The sequence below is a fragment of the Phoca vitulina genome, unplaced genomic scaffold, assembly GCF_004348235.1.
Source record: "Phoca vitulina isolate PV1807 unplaced genomic scaffold, GSC_HSeal_1.0 scaffold31, whole genome shotgun sequence".
Lineage (NCBI taxonomy): Eukaryota > Metazoa > Chordata > Mammalia > Carnivora > Phocidae > Phoca > Phoca vitulina.
In genome coordinates, this window is record NW_022589734.1 from 17,806,120 (window position 1) to 17,830,405 (window position 24,286).

Consider the following 24,286-nt stretch of genomic DNA (forward strand, 5'->3'; position numbering starts at 1 on the left):
ACCGAGACAGCTGGGAGCCCCTTTAATTTTTAAAATTATACAACACATGCTAGTTGTAAAAGATTCTTGCAATCTGTAAGTAAAACAGGTATATTCTTTTACACTTTCCTTTCTAAAGGTAGCTACTTTACCAATCTAGTTTATGTTCTTTTCTATAAAGTTATACACATTTGTGAACAAAGATCTCTAATGTGACTTGTAAACAATTTTTTCCAAGAGCCATCCAGGGTATTTTCATGCCTTAGTGTAACTGTCAATTGCCCCAAAACATGTTATTACTTGTTTTTACTCGTCTCATTTACTTTTCCGTACACAGATATAACTTTTCAACAATGTAGTCAATCCCCCAATTTTTATGTCGTTCTTCAAAAACATCAACCTTCTCAAGGCAATGAATGTTGCATATTGAACCTATAACAAGAAGAAAGGGAAACAAGTGAAAACGTTAATGAAGAATGCAATCGAGGGGCCCCTGGTGGCTCCGTTGGTTGAGCATCCGATTCTTGATCTTGGCTCAGGTCATGATCTCAGCCCCGTGTCGGGCTCCACACTCACCAGGGAGTCTGCTTCTTCCTCTTCCTCTGTTCCTCCCCCTGCTTGCACTCTCTCTCAAATAAATAAATAAAATCTTAAAAAGAATGCAATCGCGGTTCTTCTACAAACTCATCAAATCATTTTATAAAAGCAGTGTTACTGAAGATTTTTTTTTTTAAGTTTTATTTATTTAAGTAATCTCTATACCCAACATAAGGCTCGAACTCATGACCCTGAGATCAAGCATCAGATGCTCTTCCAACTGAGCCAGCCAGGTGCCCCTCTTTTTTTTTTTTTTTAAGAACTTATTTTTTAAGGTTTTATTTATTTGACAGAGAGAGTGAGCGAGTGAGCGAGAGAGAACACATGAGCGGGGGAGGGCAGAGGGAGAGGGAGAAGAAGACTCCCTGTTGAGTGGGGAGCCCATGTGCAAGGGGCTCCATCCCAGGACCCTGGGATCACGACCTGAGCCGAAGGCAGACGCTTAACCGACTGAGCCACTCAGGCACCTCCCCTTCTTTTGTTTTTAATGAAAATGGGGAAATGCTAAGGGCAAACTGTCTGAACTCTGAATTGCTATTCCCACTGATAACTCCTAAGACCTAAATTAAACATACCATCTCTCTGGAAGAATTCAAATGCCTCTCACACACCACACCACTTAGCTAAAAAGACATATGACAGAGATCCGTCCCTTTTCTAGGATAAAACAGTCTTCAATAAAAGGGTTTCTGACTTTCAGATTTTATAGACTTCTAGACACGAATAGTTGGTAACAGCTTAAACAGTTAATTGTTGACTTTATTTAAAATATAAACAACTTACCGAATAATTTTTTAATTTCAGCATCTGGAATGTAAAATGGTGGGCCTAGGTAAAAGAGAAACAGGGTGAAGAATAATTTCTATAGATCTAATTCTGAAGAGAAATTCTCAGCTGATTTCCAGGGACTTCGGTAGAGTTATTCCATACACAACATCATTATCAGATTGGTGAGGTGACAGGTTCCTCTGCTTCTTCTTTTGCACGTGTCATACCAAAGAAGGAGACTCGCTTACTGAGGGGATGCCAAAGTTGGGTGCCCATCTCCAGCTTAGATTAGACGGCTGGGCCAGCGATGGGACTTGGGACCTTTCATTTCTTTTTTCCTCTCTCGAGTTTGTATTTAAGTTCCAGTTAGTAAACATACAGTGTAATATTAGTTTCAGGTGAAGAATTCAGTGATTCATCACTTACATACAACACCCAGTGCTCATCACAGGTGCCCCCTTAATCCCCATCACCCATTTAGCCCAACCCCCCACCTCCTCCCCTCTGGTCACCATCAGTGTGTTCTCTACAGTTAAGAGTCTGTTTCCTGGTTTGTCTTTTTTTTTTGCTCCATATGTTCATCTATTTTGTTTCTTAAATTCCACATATGAGTGAAATCATACGGTATTTGTCTTTCTCTGACTGACTTATTTTGCTTAGCATAATATACTCTAGCTTCATGAACATTGTTGCAAATGGCTAGATTTCACTTTTTTATGGCTGAGTAATATTCCATCGTGTGTGTGTGTGTGTGTGTGTGTGTGTGTGTGTGTGTGTATACACATACATACACCACATCTTCTTTATCCATTTATCAGTCGATGGGATTTGAGTTCTTTCCATAATTTGGTTATTGTAAACAATGCTGCAATAAACATTGGGGTGCATGTATCCCTTTGAATCAGTATTTTTGTATCCTTTGGGTAAATTCCTAGTACTACAGTTGCTGGATCATAGGGTAGTTCTATTTTTAACTTTTTGAGGCACCTTCATACTGTTTTCCAGAGTGGCTGCACCAGCTTGCATTCCCACCAACAGTGTAAGAGGGTTCGCCTTTCTCCGCATCCTCGCCAACACCTGTTGTTTCCTATGTTGTTCATTTTAGCCATTCTGGCAGGTGTGAAGTGATACTTCATTGTGGTTTTGATTTGCATTTCCCTAATGATAAGTGATGTTGAACATCTTTTCATGTGTCTGTTGATCATCTGTATGTCTTCTTTGGAAAAATGTTTATTCATGTCTTCTGCCCATTTTTTAACTGGATTATTTATTTTTTGGGTGTTCAGTTTTGTAAATTATAAATTTTGGAAACCAGCCCTTTATCAGATATGTCATTTGCAAATATCTTCTCCCATTCCAAAGGTTGCCTGTTAGTTTTGTTGATTGTTTCCTTTGCTGTGCAGAAGCTTTTTATCTTGATGAAGTCCCAATAGTTCATTTTTGCTTTTGTTTCCCTGCCTCAGGAGACATATCTAGTAAGAAGTTGCTACGGTCAATGTCAAAGAGGTTACTGTCTGTGTTCTCTTCTAGGATTTTTATGGTTTCAGTTCTCACATATAGATCTTTTATCCATTTTGAATTTATTTTTGTGTATGGTGTAAGAAAGTGGTCCAGTTTCATTCTTTTGCATGTTGCTGTCCAGTTTTCGGAACTTGGGAATTTTAAAATCAGAATGCAGTTCATTAACAAATTCCTTGGCATTTCTTTCATCTTCTGGAGTATTGATTTCCCATGACTCCTGCACTCACTCTCTATACATCCCTCCCACTTTGCTGCAGGCCATTTACTTTAAAGGAAATGTAGCTTCTGCTCCTTTCAAGAGGTGTTCTGAATTCCAGCCCCAGGCAGAGCTTGTTGTATTTTCTGCCCACAAGCCCTGCCTTAAGCTTCCTGTGCAGGAATGGAATTTAAATCAGATTAGCAGAGCTGAGGTCTGTCTCCATTAATTTCTAGTTCCATCTGATTGTTCCAGACTTAATTATGGACACTAGGTCTCATCTTTTAATGAGCTTTTAAGATCTGATTTACTCAAACAGGAAAAAAAACTAGCATATGTAATTATTTATAAAACGCCATACTTTAAAAAAAAACTCTGTTAAAAATCAAAAAGGGGATTATTTTACAATAAAAGTCTATATATTTGGTTTTCACTTCTTCCTGAAAATAAAAGTTCAGTCATGGAAAAGGTTAAGCTTACAATGTTCAAGCACATCGAAAGGAGTCCAGAAGAAAACAACGCTTTGATAAGTTCAAAACAAAGATCATTCTTAAAGAATGCAATAAATTGTAAAATTTCAGAAATTAAAAAACCATAATAGTTTAGAGATATTTCTGCACACCTCCTATTGCCCCACATCCACGTGTCACCCATCGTCCTATGAGGGTGTGTCTGTGTGCGTATTTGTAGGCATGCACCTAACACATCCCCACCAGCATGGATGAAGCGTATATGCTATATTCAAAGCAGGGCAACCAGCCTCTCTTCCTTCTACTCCAGAGCTCATGAGACTTCTCTTTTATATTAGGGCCATCCATGTCTCCCTCTCTTCTGTAGTCTGAGCTGTGAACGGTGAACGAAATGGAAGACAAGAAAAACGCGTATCAAGTCGGAAGAAGAAAAAAAGGTTTATAGTTTCCATTTACCCAAACCAGACTTTTCTTTCTATATAAAAAAGCAGTATTCTTCCCTTGATCTAAATTAGGAGCAGATAATACTATCCGTGTCATAGAATTAAATCAGGAAATGAGGCAACATCTTAAAAAAAGAAAAACAAAAGAAACTTTACCTGCGTGTTTAGTGGGATCATAAGAAAGAACAGCCAAGAGGTACTGAAACCCTTTTCGAGTTAGGGACAGCATTATATCTGCATACCTGGAAAGAACACAACAGAGTAAGGTGTTAGAATTCTCCAGAAAGACAAAGCCTGCAGGAGGGAGAGAGGCAGGGAGGGAAACCAGGCTCACTGTCCTCTACATTACTGAGTTTAATTCTTTCTTTCTTTGAGAGAGAGTGCACAAGCAGGGAGGGGAGGCAGAGAGAGAAGCAGACTCCCTGCTGAGCCTGGAGCCCAATGCGGGACTCGATCCCAGGACACTGGGATCATGACCCCAGCTGAAGGCAGACGCTTAACTGACTGAGCCACCCAGGCGCCCTGAGTTTAATTCTTGAATTGACCCCCTGAAGTTGATTTGCATTCTAAATGTCGGACAGTTGGCAAATTCCGTCACCTGCCTAAGCTGGGAAATAGTAAAGATAGGAATCAAAAGGGGGTGGGCTTCCAGAGCCCATCAGACAGGAAGACGTCACATTAAGCCGAGCAGAGGCTCCCTCCAGCCTGTTGCGGGACTTTGAACACACACATCCCAAAGCACTCCAGCTCTGGGGCAGCGCTTCCTGGACCAGGCTGGGGATCAGTCCCCTGAGCACTTGCTGAAAAAAAGATGCTTGAGCTCCATTCTCAGAGCCCGATTCGGCAGGTTTGCTGTAGGGCCTGGGATCCTGCAGTTTAACAATATCCTGGGAGTCTACTTGGGATTCTCTTTCCCTCTGCCACTCCCCCCCCCCCTGCCAATAAATAGATAAATCTTAAAAAAAAAAAAAAAGGCAAAAATTCAAGGGAGTATGAAATCAAAGCTCTGCAAGTACCGCATAAACCACGAGTGCTGTTGGCACAGTCCTTTGTGTGGGTGTGGCAGGGTGCAGGTGAGACCACGTCCTGCGTGCCTGATCGGTTCAGAACGGGGGGCACTGCCTGGGGCGGGGCCCATCAGCACAGCGACCCGGAGCAGGAGCTCAGCCCGGTACAGAATGCTGAGCTGTGCTGGGAAACGGAATCGAGAGACCCAGAAAGGAGGTGCTGCTTAGGGGTCGTCACTGTGCTGGAACTGGAGCTTTAGTGGGGTGTGTGGGTTGGCACTGGGAGTTGTGAGAAGTCAGACACGCGGGAGCAGAGATGGAGGAGGCAGAGGAAGCCGAATGGGCAGGATAGGAGGACAGAGGAGATGGGCACAGGGACGTAGAGATGCCGTGAGGGACAGGCAGACAGAGACGGACAGACTGCCCAGCTCTGAGGGAGCCACCTTGGCTCTTGGCACACGGATTTCACCTGGCCTTGGATGTACTGTGATCCCGGTCCAGAGCTCTGTGAGAAACTGGGGGTGGGGGGGACCGCGAGGGGGTTAGCATGGGGGTTAGGAGTATGCACTTTGCCAGATGCTGGAACTCAAAGCCCAGCCTTTTCACGTAGTGGCTACATAAGCTTGACACATTTTTAACCTCTGCGTGCCTCAATTTCCCCATCTGTAAAACAGGAATGAGATTAGTAACCAACTCACAGGTTGTGGTGCATATTCAATGAGTTTACACACATGAAGTGCTTAGAACATTGCTTGGTATAAGGTAAGCGCCTGGGTTAGTTTGTGTTATTCTCTTTAGCAGACTCCCCAGCTAGGGCTGGCTTGAGGGGGTCACACGTCCTTGCAAGAAAAAGTGCTGGACCAAAGCAAACTTTTGAACAAAAAACCCTGGGGCGCCCAGGTGGCTCAGTCGGTGAAGCATCTGCCTTCGGCTCAGGTCATGATCCCAGAGTCCTGGGATCGAGCCCCGGCATCAGGCTCCCTGCTCAGCGGGGAGCCTGCTTCTCCCTCTGCCCTTGGCCCTCCCCCTGCTCATTAGCAGGCTCTCTCTCTAATAAATAAATAAAATCTTAAAAAACAACAACAACAACCTTAATTTTCTGATTGTTGGTCTTAAGAAGAAGGAAGAAGCGGGGTGCCGGGGTGGCTCAGTCTGTTAAGCAAATGACTCTTGATTTCGGCTTAGGTCATCATCTCAGGGTGGTGAGATTGAGCTCCATGTTGGTCTCCCCACTTGGTGGGGGGGGGCTCTGTTTAAGATTCTCTCTCTCTCTCCTTGTTCACACTGTCTCTCAAAATAAATAAATAAATCTTTTTTTTTTTTTTTTTAAGATTTTATTTATTTGACAGAGAGATAGCAGGGAGCCAGGAACACAAGCAGGGGGAGTGGGAGAGGGAGAAGCAGGCCCCCCGCTGAGCAGGAAGCCCGATGCGGGGCTCGATCCCAGGACCCTGGGATCATGACCTGAGCCGAAGGCAGATGCTTAACGACTGAGCCACTCAGGCGCCCTAAATAAATAAATCTTGAAAAAAAAGAAGAAGAAGAAGAAGAAGGAAGAAGTCACTTGCCGTCCCCATGAAGGTGATCAGTCAGACTGGTTTGGCAGGGTTTCCTAGGACTGACACATTTCATTCCCTTTGGAATGTGGACTTTCTCAACCACTTTCAAAAAATTCAGAAAAATGAGAGAGGTTTGCCCCACTGATTTATGTTAAGCCAGACATCTGAGGGGCCCAGCAAGCAAACACATCAGGACTTGCCTACGTGCAATCAAAGCAGAAAAGATGCCCAGTGTTAATGACAGGAATGAGATAAAGTTCGAACATGTTAAGAACCAGGACGAAGATAAAGAAATGCATTTTTCTATTGGCTTGAAGTAAGTTGTTATTCTGGTAACAAAGGTCAACATGTTCTCAGGTGTGCTTGGGGCTGTGCTCACGCGTACACACATACACAGACGCGCGCACACAGAGACTTGCGCGCGCGCACACACACGTGGCTGGGCTGTGAGGAAAGAGAGAGGGGGATCCAGGGAGGACACAGAGCCTGTGGCTAAGCTAGAACTGGATGCCCTAAACAAGACTTCTAGATGGGGTCTCACTCCTCATTGGTAACCATGAAACAACAGACCAGACGCCACTCAGATGGCCTTTATATCTGGGACAGAGGAGGTGGTAATGGCTGGTCAGAAACAGTGGGTTTCCTTTGCTCTGAGTCTAGTTTGCTTTCATTCGTTTATTTGACAGGTATTTGTTAAGCTCCTACTATGTGCTAGACGTATACTCTACTAGCTAGTGGCGAAATAGCACAGTGTGCCTGGTCTGCCCTAGTGGTGAGCTCTGTGACTTCCAGTTTGCTCCCCACTTGGGGATTTGAGCCACACAGATCAAAGCCCCTGCAAGGACTAGCCTCAAAGAAGAGGATGAACACCATCAGGGAGGGGGAAAGACCCAAAAAGGGAGACCTCCAGCAGATGCAGGTTTAGCAGACATCCGTGGTGTATTATGGAAACAAAGAGGCCACATGGGATAATGTGAGTTGCTAAAGGACACTGAGGTCACACAAGAAATGCAAAGCAGACACTGAAACATGATGTGGACGTCTGGGTCTGGGAGGAAGAGCAGAGCTGGAAATGTAACAATGAGAAGGGCAGGTACGAGGCATGATTTGTTCTGTTATTTCCCCCAACATGTGGCACAGTGTGTATTTAGAATATGGCTGGAACCTACTACACGTTCGTTGAATGACTGAATTAAAGTAGCAGACTTGAAGGGCTCAGTAAAGAAGCAAGGGCAAGAGACAGGCAAGCACAAGCAAAGCTGAGGATGGTCCCTTAGGGAATGACGACTTCTAGGCGTATGAGGAAGGGGACTTGCCTACGTGCAATCAAAGCAGAAAGGAAGGGCTTGAGGAGCTGTGGTATTGCGGAGGAGGTAAAGGAGGAGGAGTGGCAACAGAAAGAAAAAGGAACACAGGAATGTGAATTATCACTGAAGGAAAATATATATTAAGAAAATGTGTGGGGCTCTTGGGTGGCTTGGTCAGTTAAGCGTTTGACTCTTGATCTCAGCTCAGGTCTTGATTTCAGTGTCGTGAGTTCAAGCCCTGTGTTGGGCTCCAGGCTGGGGAGCCTACTTAAAAAAAAAAAAGGAAAGAAAATGTGGCATGAGGGGCACCTGGCTGTCTCCGTCAGTAGAGGAGGGGACCCTTGATCTTGGGGCTGTGAGTTCGAGCCCCACGTCGGGGTGGAGATTACTTAAAAATGAAATCTTTAAGGAAAAAAAAGAAAATGTGGCATGGTCTACTTAAAGATTAGGTTTGGCAATCGGCTTGACTCATGAAATAATTTTTTTTTTTTTAAAGATTTTATTTATTCACTCGAGACACAGGGATACAGAGAGAGAGAGAGAGAGAGAGAGCACGAGCAGGGGGAGAGGCAGAGAAAGAAGCAGGCTCCCCGCTGAGCCAGGAGCCGGATGTGGGGCTCAATCCCAGGACCCTGGGATCATGACCTGAGCTGAAAGCAGATGCTTAACCATCTGAGCCACCCAGGCGCCCCTCATGAAATAATTTTCAAGAAATAAAAATTTTATTTCACTGATGTGGATGCAAGCCTTTGGGTATGTGTTGAGTCTGCCTCCACACCACAAACTAATTCAACATTTATATGCTATCTCCAAGTAAGTACGTGAGTGATATTGGATTGGAAAGTACATAGGATCAGCCATCTTTTACTCTGTATACTTTCTCATGTTTTAATTTTATTTTCTCCTAAGAGTAGGTACAATAAGAATGGTCAAAAACATCACTAGCCAAAGCTCTGACATAATGGTAGCTAATATTCAGACAGTTACGGAGAGGAGCCGGGTGCTTTCCACATACATCCTTTCCTTTAATCCCCACAACTCCTGCAGGGAGAATAATGGAGGGATCATGAGCTTGGGCTTTGACCAAACTCCCTGGGTCTGAGTCTGAATTCTGACTGCGGTCAAGCAACCTGATCTCTTTGACCATAACTCAAGCCCTGCGTTGGGCTCCACCCTCCATCGTTCTTCATCTGCAAAATGGGAATAATGGTGGCATATGCCCCACAGGGTTGTTTGGTGGGTTAAAGGTGTTGATAGAGTGTTTCACACCTGACACATGGCAAGTGCCCCAAACAGCTACCGGGTAAAAAGTGGAGGTGGAGGGAGCGGTTTTGGCAGACATGCCCCCATCTTGCAGAGGAATCAGCTGAGACCTGGAGAAGTGGAATACCTGGATCAAGGCATCCCAGCTTGGAAGTGACAGAGCCACAAGCCTTGCACCAGCTCCCCATGGCCATGGCCAAAGCCTACCCTTTTTACACAAAGATGGTACTGAATTTAGGTCTTCTAATTCTGGATACAAGAAGCTATTTCAAACTAGTGAAAGTCTTTTTTTTTTTTTTTTTAAGATTTTATATATTTATTTGACAGAGAGAGACATAGTGAGAGAGGGAACACAAGCAGGGGGAGTGGGAGAGGGAGAAGCAGGCTTCCTGATGAGCAGGGAGCCCGATGCGGGGCTCGATCCCAGGACCCTGGGATCATGACCTGAGCCGAAGGCAGAGGCCCAACGACTGAGCCACCCAGGCGCCCCAAACTAGTGAAAGGCTTAAGTAATTTTCTGCAGCTCACGAAAAGTACAGCGCGTTAAATGAAGAAGGCCAAAAAGGAAAAGCCAGCGTAATTAAAGAAACCAAATTACTCACCGTTCACGATCGCCTGGGTTAATAGCAACTAAAGCTCCTCTGTCCCAGATCCGGTCAAATTTGCCAATATTGGCTCTGTCAGGAAGAAAAAGAAACAAAAATACATCTTATATAAGAAAATCCAAGTCTTGAACAAGCAGCACAGTGTTCCCAGTGGGGAGTGCTGGTACTTCCCCAGGGATCGGGATCTCTGGCTGCTTTTCTCAGGTCTGCAGGGACGTTTGGGCGTGGGTGTGAGGAGCTCCTTCCAGCTTTAGGAGCTGGTGGCAGTAGCCTCCCCCTTCTTCTCTGACTTGGGAGCACAGGGGAGAGCTACAGGACAATTTGGGACCACCGTCTCCCGGCCCCCTGAGGAAGTATCAGGGCCTTTCAGGAGATAAGGTATCACCACCTTCTGCCCTTGGAGATTCCTATTACCGATCAGGTGGAAAGCGAAGACACTGTCTTGCTCGTCCTTCCTTTTCCCGACCTGCCTCGAGTCATAACAATGTTCTCCATATTTTGGAAGCTATCCAGGGACGAAGCTATCAAGTGTGCCAACAGGTAGGCCGCGGTCCAAAGAACTGCAGGATAGAGACTCACATGCATGCTACTGCAAGGGGACGAGGTAATCAAAAGCCCTCCCTCACCGAGCACTGCCTGGTGAGCACTCAAGTTATTCAAAGTGCAGAGGTGGGATTCAGTCCTACCTGGGAAGATCAAAAAGGTTGCAGCAGTACAATGAAATGTTCCCTTTAGAGCTCTGTAATGAAAGTCAAGAAGAAAAAAATGCTGTTCAGTTAGGAGCTACCTGGATGGTTCAGGAAAGACAAGAGGGTAGCAAAGCACAGCAAAGGTGGTGGGGAGAGGATATGTAATTAAACATGAAGCATGTAATTGTACTGCAAAGAATTTTTTTAACGGAAAATAAAACCTTCCTACAAATTTTTTTTTTAATGGCACTGTGTTTTTTTAGTTTTGTTTTGTTTGTTTGTTTGTTTGGTTGGTTTTTTTAAGACCTGTCTGGCGTTCTTTGGGATCAACTCAAGGAGAAAAATCATAGAGAGGTTAACCCTGAAGATGAGTTAGCTATTATTTTCAGAGCTTGTTCCGTTTTAGCAATATTAACTTTAGCAGAGTCCTGATATTTTGACACTGTTAAAGGTAAATAAACTGGTCAACCAACGACCAGGCAGGCTGATAGAGGAAGGTCAGATACTTTTAAAGTCATTCATACAAAGTCCAGTTGTGTGGACTCCTGGCTTTTCTCGCTTTCATTCATCGGCTAGTGGGCACTTATTGCCTGAGCCCCTGGTGGACAGGACTACCCTGGGTTCTAGAGAGTGGGTGTGAATCTGACCGCAGGGAGGACAGCCTGGTAGAGCAGAGAGGCGTGGGCATGAGACACATTAAGGACGGGATGGCCTGTGCCGTTCTGGTTGCATGCCCGAGAACATAGGGACTCAGAAGACGGAGCAGGGAGCTGCCTGAGAGCACCGGGCAAAGCTCAACAAGAGGCAGCCTCTGAAAGGGTGTCTGGATGCATCTGCTAACATTACAGGGTGGGGGTGCTGGGGGTGCAGTCCAAGGGGCGTAAACAGACATGGATTCCTCTGGGTCCAGGGGATGTGAGAAGCCTGGGGGGTGGGGGTGAGGGTGAAGGGCAAGGAAGGAGAGGTCAGGACATGCAACTATTGGATCGTATCCTGAACTGAGACACCAACAGGGGTTGACGAATAGAGGAAGGGTCTCTAAAGACCAGTCTGGAAGCACCGTGGGGGTCAACACAGAGGGGTGGGCGAGGTGGCAGAGAGGACAGCCAGCGAGTCTCAACTTTGGGGAGCTTTAAACAGTACTGATGCTGAGCCCCACCCCTGAAGATTCTGATTTAATGGGTCTGGGGTGAGCCCTCGGACTGGGAATTTTGTAAGATCCACAGGCCTTTGCAAATGTGCCCCCGAGGCTGAGAACCACTGCTCCAGGAATAGCCTCTTTGGATTGAGTAAACTCCTGGGATGATTTGAGAACAGGGTGGGAGGAAGCTGTAAAATAAAGTACTATTAAGCCTCCTACTGACCTGCCATTAGTTTCAGTACTTAGAAAACAGAGTACCTTGTGAGAGACTGAATGTACCAACAGGGACGATGACCAGACCACGTAGGACCAGAGAGCTTGGACCCATTGTGGCAGCCAGCCTGGGAAGCCAAGCCACAGTCTTGGCTTCGATGACTTGTCAGTGACCGCCAGTCTCCCTAATTTTTATCCCCTTTTCCCCTTCCAACTCAAGATCAACCAGAGAAAGCCAAATACGCTCCCCAAACCAATCCCGCAGGATGCCCCCTCTCCGTAGCCCACGTCCGCCTCCCCAAGCCAACAGCCTCCAATCAGCCTCCCTGTGGTTTCCAGCACAAAGCTCTCCCACCCCGCCTGCCTCTGCGCCTCTGAGCACAAGTAGCTGGCCTCTCTGAAATAACAGTCTCTCGTGTTCTCATTTGGGTGGTCTTCTATTCCCTTGTTCTTACCCCCAGCGGGCGAAGCAGTTCCCGGGGCTCGTTGTGGTCACAGGATGAAGACAACTCCCAAATCTATCACTTCCAGCCCAAACACCCCCCACTGCCCCAGAGACATAAAGCCATTTGCCAGCTACACCTTCGCCATTCCACAGCTCTCTTAAACTCATCATCTTTTTTTCTTTTTAAGTGATTTCTACGCCCAACGTGGGGCTCAAACTCATAATCCGGAGACTTAGAGTTTCATGCTTTATCCACCGAGCCAACCAGGCGCCCTAAACTCATCATTCTGAGAACAAAACTCATTTTCTCTGCCTCTTCAGCTTGCTTCTCTTTATTCTCTGCCATCCATTCTAGTCATCTGGGCTGGAGATGCAAAGTCAGCTCCCCGCTTCATCCCCACTCAGTTGATCCTAAATCCTGTCCGTCTGACAGCCTAAACATTGCTTCGATCTGTCTGTTCCTCTATATGCCCTATGGCTCTCTGAGTGCAAGCCTTCAAGGGCTCTTCCCTGGACCTCTGCTCACAGCCTCTCATCTGGTCTCTCTTCCAGGAGGCCACCTCCCTTGAGGCCCCAAGGATGGTTCGTCTCAAAAGAAAATCCAGGCGGGTCGTGCTCCTCCTTAAAATCCTTACTGCTCAGGATGCAGGACCAGCCTCCCAGGGCATCTGACACCACGACCGGGCCTGCCTGTCTGCCTGTCCAGGCTCTACCTGTCACGATGCTTCAGGAAGCATCCCGAGGCTGGGTTAGGGGACTCTCCTCTTTATTCCCTTCATACCCTGTGTCATTACCCTTAGCTCTGTGTATGACAAACAGCTTTCTCTGTTTTTTCTTCTCTCCTAAGCAAAGAGATTCTTTAGGACAGGGACTCTTTTTATCTCTTCAATGTCTTATGCGTGGCACGAGACATTCTCAGAAATGCCTGTTTATAAATTAAAAAAAATCAAACAAACCCAAACCAAAGCCATGAGTCTAGATAGGCTTTGATATCAGCGGTTATATATATTTGTGCGTATCTAGTGATCACCTATCTTTTTCAGCCCTAGCTCCTTAAACTCTGTAATGTTCAGGTGAATCTGTGTGAGAAAGTGGGGTCATGTGACACTCGTATAGTAACCCAGGCAAAGAAAAATCTTTCTTATGGGGACATGGAAATCATTATTTACCAAAAACAAGACAAACCTTGAAAACTTTGGCTCCAGGAATTTCCATGATGGGTTCTTCTGAGTAAGAAAGATTCTGCTCTGTAAAAAATTCCCGTATCCCAAGTTCACTGATTTCCACACCTACGACACTGTGTCCTAGGTCTGCAAACCTGCATGAAATCATATATTTACACTTACATTTTCCTTCCAAATACAGTACTAAATAAAAGGGTATATCCCAATAAACATTTCCCTTAATTTTAAGGGATTTATATGAATTCGGGGTCACAGGGGTTCATAGAACTTATAGGGAAGTGGCTCTGTTTATTCTGAAACCTAATAGTACATGGAATTCGGAAAAACTGATTTATATGGCCTTAGGAAAAAATTAAAAATTTGGAAAACTCTACCTTAAAATGTTGATCTACTTACAAATGGGTTTGATTAAAAGAGTTTCTAATTTAAAAGCATCCTGTGGATTAGAAATGCTTTTTAATTTCTCTAGATCAGCCCTGTCCATCAAAACCCTCTGTGCTGATGGAGTTGTGTGCACCTGTACTGTGCAATCCAGCAGCCACTAACCACACTGGCTATTGGGCACTTGAGATGTGGCTAGTGTGGTTTAGTTCATTATTTTATTTTTTTTAAAGACTTTGAGAGTGCACGTGCACGCGAGTGTGGGGGGGAGGGGCAGAGGGAGAGGGAGAATCTCAAACAGGCTCTGCACTCAGTGGGGCTCCATCTCACTACCCCGAGATCACGACCTGAGCCAAATCCAGAGTCAGAGGCTCAATAGACTGAGCCACCCAGGCGCCCTAGTGTGACTCAGTTTAAACTGAAATAGCCACATGTGGTTAGTAGCCATCATGCTAGAGAACAGGGCTCTAGAACATTAGCATCCATTCCTATAATCTTACCATTTCCGTTTACTTACAATAAACACTATCCAGAAATTTGTCTACCTGCCATATGCAAATAACTAGTGTTTTCCTGGTAAGCTTTATAATTACAGAATCCACAGTCTTGGGATCTTGGACTCCAGAAGAAACAGTGCTAGTGGCACAGTACTGATTTTTATCAAATTAAATAAACACATACAAGCAGTTCTGCTGTAATGCAACATAGGCATCCCTAAAAAAATCACTGTGCTATGCAAAATCATGCGATAAAAATGGAAAGGCTTATGGGGAAATGGGGAGCGGGGCACAACATTGAAAAACTGAGCCACAGTGGACTATTACTCAGCCCTAAAAAAGAATGAAGTCTTGCCACGTGTGACCACATGAATGGACCTTGAGGGCATTGTGCTAAATGAAGTAAGTTAAAGTAAAAAGAGAAAGACATATACTGCATGGTTTCACTTCTATGTGGAATCTAAAAAAAGCAAAAAAAAAAAAAACAAAAACCAACCAAGCTCGTAGATCCAGAGAACAGATTGGTGGTTGCCAGAGGTAGGGGTGGAGGGTGGTCAAAATGAGCGAAGGGGGTCAAAATTCCCAGTTATGAAATAAATAAGCCCCATGGGGATGTAACGCACAGCATGGGGAATATAGTTAATAATATTTGAAAGTTACTAATGGAATAGATCTTAAAAGTCCTCATCACAAGAAAAAAAATTCTGTAACTACGTCCAATGATGGATGTTAACTAGACTTATTGTGGTCATTTTACAATACATACAAATATTAAATCATTATCTTATACACCTAAAACTAACACAATGTTATATGTCAATTATACCTTAATTAAATTTTTAAGAAAGCTGTTACACATTTGCCATAACTTATCTCTGTGAATCAGGATTTTCTCAAAAATATACAGTTAACACTTTAGAAATAAACTGAATAAATAATGCATAAGAAAAAAAAAACAACCTTGTCAGTGCCACATTAAAAAGAAGAAAGATAGGGGGTGCCTGGCTGGAGCGTGGGAGTCTTGATCTCCGTGCGAGTTGTGAGTTCAAGCCCCCATGTTGGGTGCAGAGATTACTTTAAAAAAATCAAATCTTAAAAAACAAAAGAGAGAGAGCCAGGAACCTAACAGAAATGGTGGCACAGTGTTTTAAACATGTTAAATGGTTACAAAATATATAAAAACCCCAAAGCGTTGGAAGGGCCATAGCTTGTGAGTTATTGTGCACTGACTGAGGGGGATTACTGGAAAGTTCTAACCCCAGCTGTGGGTGGGAGTGGCTCACAGCACACAGGTCAGCGGGGCTGTCCGGGAGCTGCTGGAGGCCTGTGCACGGTGCGTCCTGTCCCTTCACACAAGACTGCACTCAGCTGCCTGTGGTTTTCTGCTCTTACCTCATGCTTCTTGCACACGAAATGACACAGAAGCGAATGTGAAATTCACGTCATGCCCAATTTGTTCCCTGATTTATCAGTGGGGTCCGAGTGAAGTTAGTATTTTCCAAAACAAGAGGTAGAGTGGAACCGATTGTATCTATTGCCCACATAAGACTACCACTTCCAACAAGATCAGAGCATAAACTGTTTACAGTTCTAAAATAAACATATTGGGGGTGCCTGGGTGGCTCAGTCGGTTAAGCTTCTGCCTTCGGCTCGGGTCATCATCCCAGGGTCCTGGGATCGAGCCCCGCATCGGGCTCCCTGCTCGGTGGGAAGCCTGCTTCTCCCTCTCCCACTCCCCCTGCTTGTGTTCCCTCTCTCGCTGTGTCTCTCTCTGTCAAATAAATAAACAAAATCTTTAAAAAAATAAATAAATAAAATAAACATATTGGGGCGCCTGGGTGGCTCAGTTGGTTAAGCGACTGCCTTCGGCTCAGGTCATGATCCTGGAGTCCCGGGATCGAGTCCCACATTGGGCTCCCTGCCCAGTGGGGAGTCTGCTTCTCCCTCTGACCCTCCCCCCTCTCATGTGCTCTCTCTCTCTCTCATTCTTGCTCTCTCACATGAATAAATAAATAAATAAATAAATAAATCTTAAAAAAAAATAAACATATTAATACCTTGTTTAAATAAGTTAATATACAGGGAATATCTTTTAATGCTTTATTTTATTCTTCATTCATTTATTAAATAATTGAATTATTTTATTTTATTTTATTAAGTAGGCTGTACGCCCAATGTGGGGCTTGAACTCATGACCCTGAGATTGAGTGCTGCATGCTCTTCCAACTCAGCTAGCCAAGTGCTTCCACTTGAGGAAAATTTAGTATTTTTTTAATTCTCCATACAAAGTTATCCAAACTGGCTGTGAGGACTTTTTTTTAAGATTTTATTTATTTATCTGAGAGAGAGAGAGAGAACTCATGCACAAGCAGGGGGAGGGGCAAGGGAGAGAGAGGGAAGCTTGTTCCCCGCTGAGTAGGGAGCCCGATGCGGGACTCGATCCCAGAACGCTGGGATCATGACCTGAGCCGAAGGCAGATGCTTAGCTGACTAAGCCACCCAGGCGCCCTGGCTGTGAGGATTTTTATTTACACTGAAAATTAAAGCAGAGCCTATTATAGACTGACAGGCTGGATTATATTTGACTACATCATCCTTAAAAAAAAAACCTAAAGAAATGTGTTAAATGTTTTATTTTAATGCTTTTGGGCCTTGCCTCATAGTTATCTATTTACATCTGGTATCTGGGCAGACCTCAATACACAAATTAGATATATAAATGAAAAATCCTCTAATATAAAAGCTTACCTGCAATTGTAATAGCTTAGTTCTGGTATTTTTGTTACAAATGACGTTAGACCCCAAATATTCGACAATCACATTTAATTGTCTGTCTTATCATTCCATTTCCTAATCTTGTCTCAAAACCTCTGCTAGTGCTAGATTGTTAACACTTAACGACATGGCAATAAGACAGTCTGTCCATAGAGTTAATGTTTTCCTTGCAAGTAGTTTCCAAAGCAACTCTTCTGGTTCAGCGAGTTGGTTAGGTGTAAGTCCAATGATATAGTTTAAATATTCTCAATTTCGTGGCCACACTAGAATTTGCCACCACAGCTGCCATGTCCCAAATGCTCAGCTGCAAGTTGTGCTCGTAGTGGGAGGGGAGAGCTGGGCTGAACCGTGGGCTACATACTGTCTTGCCAAAGAGTTGTAATTCATTTTGAATTTTTCTGTCCACCTCTATTAAAAATATCTAAGACTAACTCAGCCAAATTCCTAAACCACCTACGAAAATGAAACTGTGCACAAAGATGTTGCAGATATAAGAGGGAAGGCTGGTCCTCTGTACCCCGAGACCCCCACCATTGGTTCCAAACTCTATTTTTTTTTTCTTAGCAACTCAATACAGAAAGACTAGACCACACCAGTGGTTTGTGCTGTGTCTCACTGTTGGAGAAATTATCTCCATGAACCCACAGTAATAGTCTACTAAAAATAAAGAATCCCTGTGCATTTCCTGAGAATGGAATTTTTAAACCTATATCCTATTAAATATTCACCCAACATATTTGTCATCAAAACAAGAAAATGTGTGAATGCTTATCTCCTCTTACCATTTCATCTCAACTGCTTTTCCACAAAGAGGAAAAAATACTCTCAGTCCATTCTCGCCCTTAAGGAAAGTATCCAAATGCTTCTTTAATAGCCTGGGGAGGAAAAAATATATTTTTGTTTTCGTTAGCCCAACGCACGGAGGGAAGGACTATACTCATATGACGCTAAGTACTCTTCATGCATTATCTCTGAATATTCCCCACAACTTTACAGAGTAGAAAACAAAACATTCGTTATTATTCTCTCTAGTTTATATATGAAGGAAGAGGGAGGTGAACTAAGTCGCTTCGTCACATAGCTAGTGAGTAGGTAATCTGACTTAACCCTGGGGCTTTCCTCACTAGTAACTTAAAGTTCTTTTTTCTTGATGCTTTGAAAATTCTTTATTAATTTCCTGAATATGTATGTATGTGTGTGTGTGCATGCGTGTGTGTGTGTAAAAGAGAGAAAGAGAGAGAAAGAGAGATGGGGAGCCTCTGGACTCACCAAATTCTTCAACATTCGTTTTATGGGAAGCTCTCTAAACATGGACTCAGGTCTCAGACTCTGAAGCTCTGGGAAGTTTAATTCCCCCTGTAGACACGTGGTTCTTCTAAGGTCACCCGCATGACAAAGATAACCCATACAATGGCTCTGGGAAGATGCCCCAACTACCACTCAGTGTGGCCCAGATATACCCCTGCTGTTCTGCAGCCTACTACTACTAACACACTGCTCAACACCCTTGCTCATGTATTAACTTCTCTCAGCTTCTCTGCCTCCACCACATAGATAACACTTTACGTTGGAACACATGCTGTCGGAAAGCAAAGTCAGAACACCACCACTTTTCATGGGGCGCCTGGGTGGCTAGTCAGTTAAGCGTCTGCCTTCAGCTCAGGTCATGATCCCACAGTCCTGGGATCGAGCCATCGGGATCCCTGCTCAGTGGGGAGTCTGCTTCTCCCTCTCCCTCTGCCCCCCATCCCCCATTGTGTTCTCTCTCTCTCTCCGTCAACCAAAGAACACCACCACTTCTCAGTATAAAGAGATATACACATTAACGTGGGCATCTGCTGCATATATAAACATGCATCACCAATACGCAGATGCTACGGGGGCTTAAAAGAAAGATGTATTTCATAAATCTCGGATGCCTGCAACTGTAAGTCACACTATTATTTATACGCCCTGGGAAGAGGTAAGATTGCCGATTAACCCGTGACGTGCCCGAGATGCTAAAACATGAAAAACTAAACACGTGGTTTGTAAAATCACTCCAATAATGTGTACCTATATTACTATTTCTACTTCCAAAGCCAGTTTCTGATAGAGCATTTCTCTATCATAAACCAAACATTTCTTACTGATGTCCTTGCTCTTGATGGAATCCAATTTTGCGGCTCACCCACTTTTCTTGCCATTCTTCCAGAGTCAATACTCGGTCTTTCTGTACCTCGGTATCGGGGTACTCTTTAACGTCAAGTAAAGTTCTTGTATCATCCATGGTTGCAGAGACACCTTTGCCTTGCATGCGGATGACTCCAATGCCTGTGCAGAAAATATTTGCAATGTTGTCATTTAAGGGCATTGCAATTCTACTGATGAATGAAAGAAAAACCGATTATCCTTAGCAGTCTGGCTTTTAACAATATTTCAACATCCAAGGAAAAACCATCTGAAAAATTACTTCCCAGTGAGTCTGATGGTAGAGGCATACCTCATATTACATATTAGGAAGGAGCTTTAAATAAACAGAATTATGTCTTAGTGTCAGAGTCCAAAGGGCTTAAGTTTTAAAAAAAGGAGAGGACAAAAAAAAAGAAGAAGAAACAGGCAGGCCACACTTGATCATTTTTGTAAGCTTAGAATTTTTTCTAGCATCTCACTCTTTAGTTTTTAACATTTGATTTGAAGTTTACTTATTTTTTTATCCATTATAATGCATATGATTTAAAGAGTTTCAGAGTTATTTATTTTTAAGATTTTGTTTATTTGAGAGAGAGAATGAGAGAGAGAGAGAGAGCACATGAGAGGGGGAGGGTCAGAGGGAGAAGCAGACTCCCCGCTGAGCAGGGAGCCCGACGTGGGACTCGATCCCAGGACTCCAGGATTATGATCTGAGCCGAAGGCAGTCACCCAACCAACTGAGCCACCCAGGCGCCCCAAGAGTTTCAGAGTTATAAAGATAGCAGTCTCTATTCCCAATGAGAAAGGCAACCATCTTGAACTCTTTTAGCTGAGTCTTGAAATCTCTGTATCTCAAAACAGCATGCTTATTTTCCATCTTCCTGGTTTTTCATTTCTAGGTAGCATGGAGAGAAGATACCCATTTTGCTCTCTTTCAACTTCCCAACACACACACACCACCTTCTCATTTTCCCCATCCTTTCAACATAGACACAGCCTATTTATTTTTAACGTTTATTTATTTAGTTATTTAAGTAAGCTCTCCATCCAATGTGGGGCTCAAACTCCCAACCCCAAGACCAAGAGTTGCTTGCTCCTCCAACTGAGCCAGCCAGGTGCCCCCACATAAACACAGCCTATTTTTGATTAAATATTTGGGGTACACACGATTATGACCAGGTAAATATTATTCACAGCAAAACCACATAGTATTCTATGATTACTTTTCCTTTTCTGTACAACTTTTTTATTCTGCAGTTAATAACTGCCTTGCTTTTTCATTTATAAGATTCCTATGTACTGGTCACTAATTCAACTCCAAGCTCCACCAATTATCCCAATATCCTATCAATACACTCTCAATCTCTTCAGTTATCAGATATCCTACCAATATCACCCTCTTGGAGAAGACTCTCCAGAGACTTCTGACCTAGATGCTCTCCACTCTTATTGCATAGCTAGGATTCTGGGATCTCTCTTGATCATCACCCTGGAGAGTTCTTTATCTTTTGATGAATCTCCTGCTTCTTTTATTCTATGCTTTCCTTTTTTTTTTTTTTAAGTGTCCTTATACTGGTGAAGCACAACCTCCAACAGCTTTCTGAGAAAGGGTGCATAGGAGAAAAGGTTTTTGCAACTTTGCATGTCTTCATACTATTCTCAGTTCTTGATGTGTTGTTTTGGTTTTTTTAACATATAATGTTTTATTTGTTTCAGAAGTACAGGTCTGTGATTCAACAGTCTTACACAATTCACAGTGCTCACCATAGCACATACCCTCCCCAATGTCTATCACCCAGCCACCCCATCCCTCCCACCCCCCCCCCACTCCAGCAACCCTCACTTTGTTTCCCAAGAGTAAGAATTCCTCATATCAGTGAGATCATATGATACATGTCTTTCTCTGATTGATGTGTAGTTTTGCTGGGTATAGAATTCTTGGTCAGAAACCATTTTTTCTTCAATTTTGAAAAAGCCATTCCATTGTCTTCTAGTTTCCAGAGATATTGCTTAAGTTCAAAGACATTCTGATCCTGATATTTTCCATGAGGCCAATATGCTTTTTTCTCTTGCAAAGCTTTTCTTTGCCCCTAGTTTTTCCAATTTCATAATTCTATGCCTTCTTTTGGGTCTATTTTCAACCATTTGGCTGAATTCTTTTAATCTGGAAGGTCCTATCTCTCAATGCTGGAAAAAATCTTGAATTATTCACATAACAATTTATGTCCCTCTTTTGTTTCTATTTCTTTCTGGGACCCCTTTTATTTGGCTGTAGAACCTCATGACCTAGTATTATAAATTTCTCGTATTTTTTTCTATTTTCCAGCTCTTCGTCTTTTTGCTCCATTTTCTCAGCGACTGCCTTAATTTTTATCTTTCTACCTTTCTATTTAGTTTTTAAATAAAAATTTTTTTTCCTGCTATCAAGGCTTTAATTTTCAAGAGCATATTTTTTTTGTTTCTGATGTTCTTTTTGTATTATTTTGTTCTTATTTCATATATAGAATGGATATAATATTTTATCTGCATAGTCTGCTGCTTACGAGTCACTTTTTCTGTTGGTTTGTCTTCTGTCTTTCCAACTAGTGACTTTCCTCAAATGCTTACAATTATTACTACCTGCTCATGTTTAAGAGTAGTACTAAAAAGCTGATTAGATGTTTAAGTATGTGGGTGGGTTCACTGACCGCAAGCTTCACTGGAAGGATGATATGAATGGATTTCATGTGGAAACCTAGATAGCATTATTTTTATTTTCTTTTGACTGGTCAGACTTTCCATAGATGGCTCTCCCAACCCCTGTTGTAAGGATCAAGTCCTTGGGGGCCATGGTCGAATACTCACATGAGAAAAGGATAGAAGTGAGAGAGGGTCCCAACATTTGGTTTGCCTGTGTTTAACTAGTCTCCATTTTCAGTATGGTACTCAAAGCCCCAACTGTGTATTTGTCTCTCCCCAGTCCAGAGAGTCCTTACCTTCTGCAGGGAATAAAGCCTCCCCCCAAACTCTGCTGGTGCCCCTAGAGACAGGCAGTTACCTTGTTGCAGGGAGTTGCGAAAGGGATCTGGGGATTTAGCCTTTTCTGAACCAAAATTTCAAGCAATGCTTCTAGTTTTAATCATACCCCTTCCACCTCCTGGAGGAACCTGGCACCACTAATTCCTGAGCATTTGGGGTTTCTATAATGCAAATAGGGTTGTTTATTGGCTTTCCCCGTTGCTGGTTTAGAATTTAGCTTTCTTCAGTCTGCAAAATCCTTTACCACTTGCCCATCTGCTTTCTGGATTTCAAAATTTTATTGCATTTGTCTCCTCATCTGTTCTCCCTACCCTAGTGATTTATGCCTTTAAAAAACCCTGTTGCTGTTTTGATGGGGTTTCAGGAGGGAGTGAAAGTAGATATGTGGGTTTGATGTCCTATCTCTATTCCATAAGTTTGTATTTTCAAATAATTTTCTTGTAGTTCCTTTTTTGCATGGGAAAATGCACACAAAGGAACTGAGAAAAAAAGGACACCTAAACATAACTGCAAATCTATCTGAAGGTATGAGGAAAATGTCTGTCCTTTCAATGTGAACTCTGTAATACTAAGGACAATATAACTTGATTAATTCTAACATTCCCTTTGAATCGTGATACTAATTTAGTTTGGATTGTACTAGCATGATATTATTGGCGGGTCTAATTTAATGATTTATCAGTGAGAATAGCAAACATCACCTACAAGCAGGTATTTCAGGAAAAGTTCCCTTTATTGCAAAATTTGGTTCCAGGGGCCTTAGGATTTAAGGAGAAGGCACACACCCCCCCGCCCCTCTGGAATTGGGAACATAAATTCACTTCTCAGAAAATACTTGTTAACAAATGCTTTTGCAAGGTCCTGTTGATGTCAGAAGGTGACTCAGTTTTCTGAGAGGTCAGAGGGAAGCATCTGATTATATTGGGTACAGAAAAGCAAAAGAGAGTTACAGTTTTCCCATCTACATTTTCAGTCAGAAACTGGAACCTGAGGTTCTGCTTTCATAAAGCAGTTCTCTACTCAAAACAAAAGGGAAGCATAATTTCATCCTAGAGCCAGTGCAACCTGGAATTGGACAATTCTATCTCTTTCACACAAACTTGAAATGTAAGTTAACATCATGTATATAACTTAACCACTTCTTAGCTGTTCTAATAGCATCTGAACGTGTACTTGCCCGCGTGCTTTTCGAGAGAAATAAAAAGTTTCTTTCTATAACAAGATAAAAGTGCAAATTATAAGAATCAGGAAACGCAAAGTTCACAACTGTTCCTACCCACACACGGAAGCAGCAGATGTGCCAGTTTGGCCCCCTAAGTCCTCTTTGGATGAACTCTCAAGTCTGGCTTCCTCTGTCACCTTTCCAAAAAAACATGTTTCTGCTTTAGATTTATTTTTAAATGTTAGATTGAATAACTTCTCTAAAGTGCGCAGATTTTGAGTATGGCTCAGTGAATTTTTAGATATGCATACACGTGCGTAACAACCTTGGAGCAAGACAAAAATATTTACAGCACCCCAGTTCCCAATCCCCCGCCCCCACCCTCGCCCCCAGAGCATCACTCACTATTTAGCAAGTACTTCTCTTTTTTTAAAAACCACTAATACAGAGCGATGCTTTAGGGGCGCTTTAAATCATGAACTCAGGTCATTCATTGCCCGACCTCGTTATTCCCAGGCCCCATTCTGCTTCCTGAACCCCATTTCGGGGCGCGGATTGCTGGGCTGCCCACGCTGGTCAGGATGCCCCAGTCCAGAATCCCGACCACAGGCTCGCACCTAGCAAGCCGTGCCAACTCTCCCGCACCCTCTCGGCGCCCAGGGAAGCCTACCTCGCGCGCGTCCGGCGGCCAGCAGCTGGTTCCGGCGCCGCCGCCCTCCCCAAGGGCCCTGGCCCGCGCGCCCCGCCCCGGGCCCGCCCCCTCCCGCCCCCTCCCGCCCCCTCCCGCCCCCCGCGCGCAGATCCCGCCCCCCGCCCCAGGCGCCCCGGCTTGCGCAGCGGCGGAAATGGCCAGGGCGGGGCGAGCGCCGCGGCGAAGGCGAAGGCGGGGACCCT

General features: G+C 43.7%; 1 protein-coding gene across 2 annotated transcripts; it reads right to left on the bottom strand.

Moving 5' to 3' along the window:
* Positions 1-6: 6 nt before the first annotated feature.
* On the bottom strand, positions 7-24,136 carry TPMT (thiopurine S-methyltransferase). 2 transcript variants are annotated; one of them, XM_032424963.1, is made up of 9 exons: positions 24,063-24,136; positions 19,170-19,353; positions 17,823-17,915; positions 13,389-13,521; positions 10,402-10,454; positions 9,713-9,787; positions 4,131-4,216; positions 1,360-1,404; positions 7-411 (listed from the first exon to the last, which is right to left on the bottom strand). In XM_032424963.1, the coding sequence occupies exons 2-9, from the start codon at positions 19,334-19,336 to the stop codon at positions 299-301; spliced, it is 765 nt and encodes a 254-aa protein (XP_032280854.1). In that variant the 5' UTR covers positions 19,337-19,353; positions 24,063-24,136; the 3' UTR covers positions 7-298. The 2 variants fall into 2 exon arrangements, with proteins under 2 accessions (XP_032280854.1, XP_032280855.1); XM_032424964.1 differs by lacking the exons at positions 7-411; positions 1,360-1,404 and adding an exon at positions 3,442-3,904.
* Positions 24,137-24,286: the final 150 nt, after the last annotated feature.

Bases quoted from the DNA above. Each gene is read 5' to 3' on its own strand.
- TPMT (XM_032424963.1), bottom strand. From the start codon at position 19,336: ATGCAAGGCAAAGGTGTCTCTGCAACCATGGATGATACAAGAACTTTA. The intron at 17,916-19,169 runs GTAAGAAATGTT...TTTCCTCCCCAG, and splicing joins CATCAAGAGCAAGGACATCA to GCTATTAAAGAAGCATTTGG. The intron at 9,788-10,401 runs GTAGGACTGAAT...TCTTCCTGACAG, and splicing joins AACCTTTTTGATCTTCCCAG to AGCCAATATTGGCAAATTTG.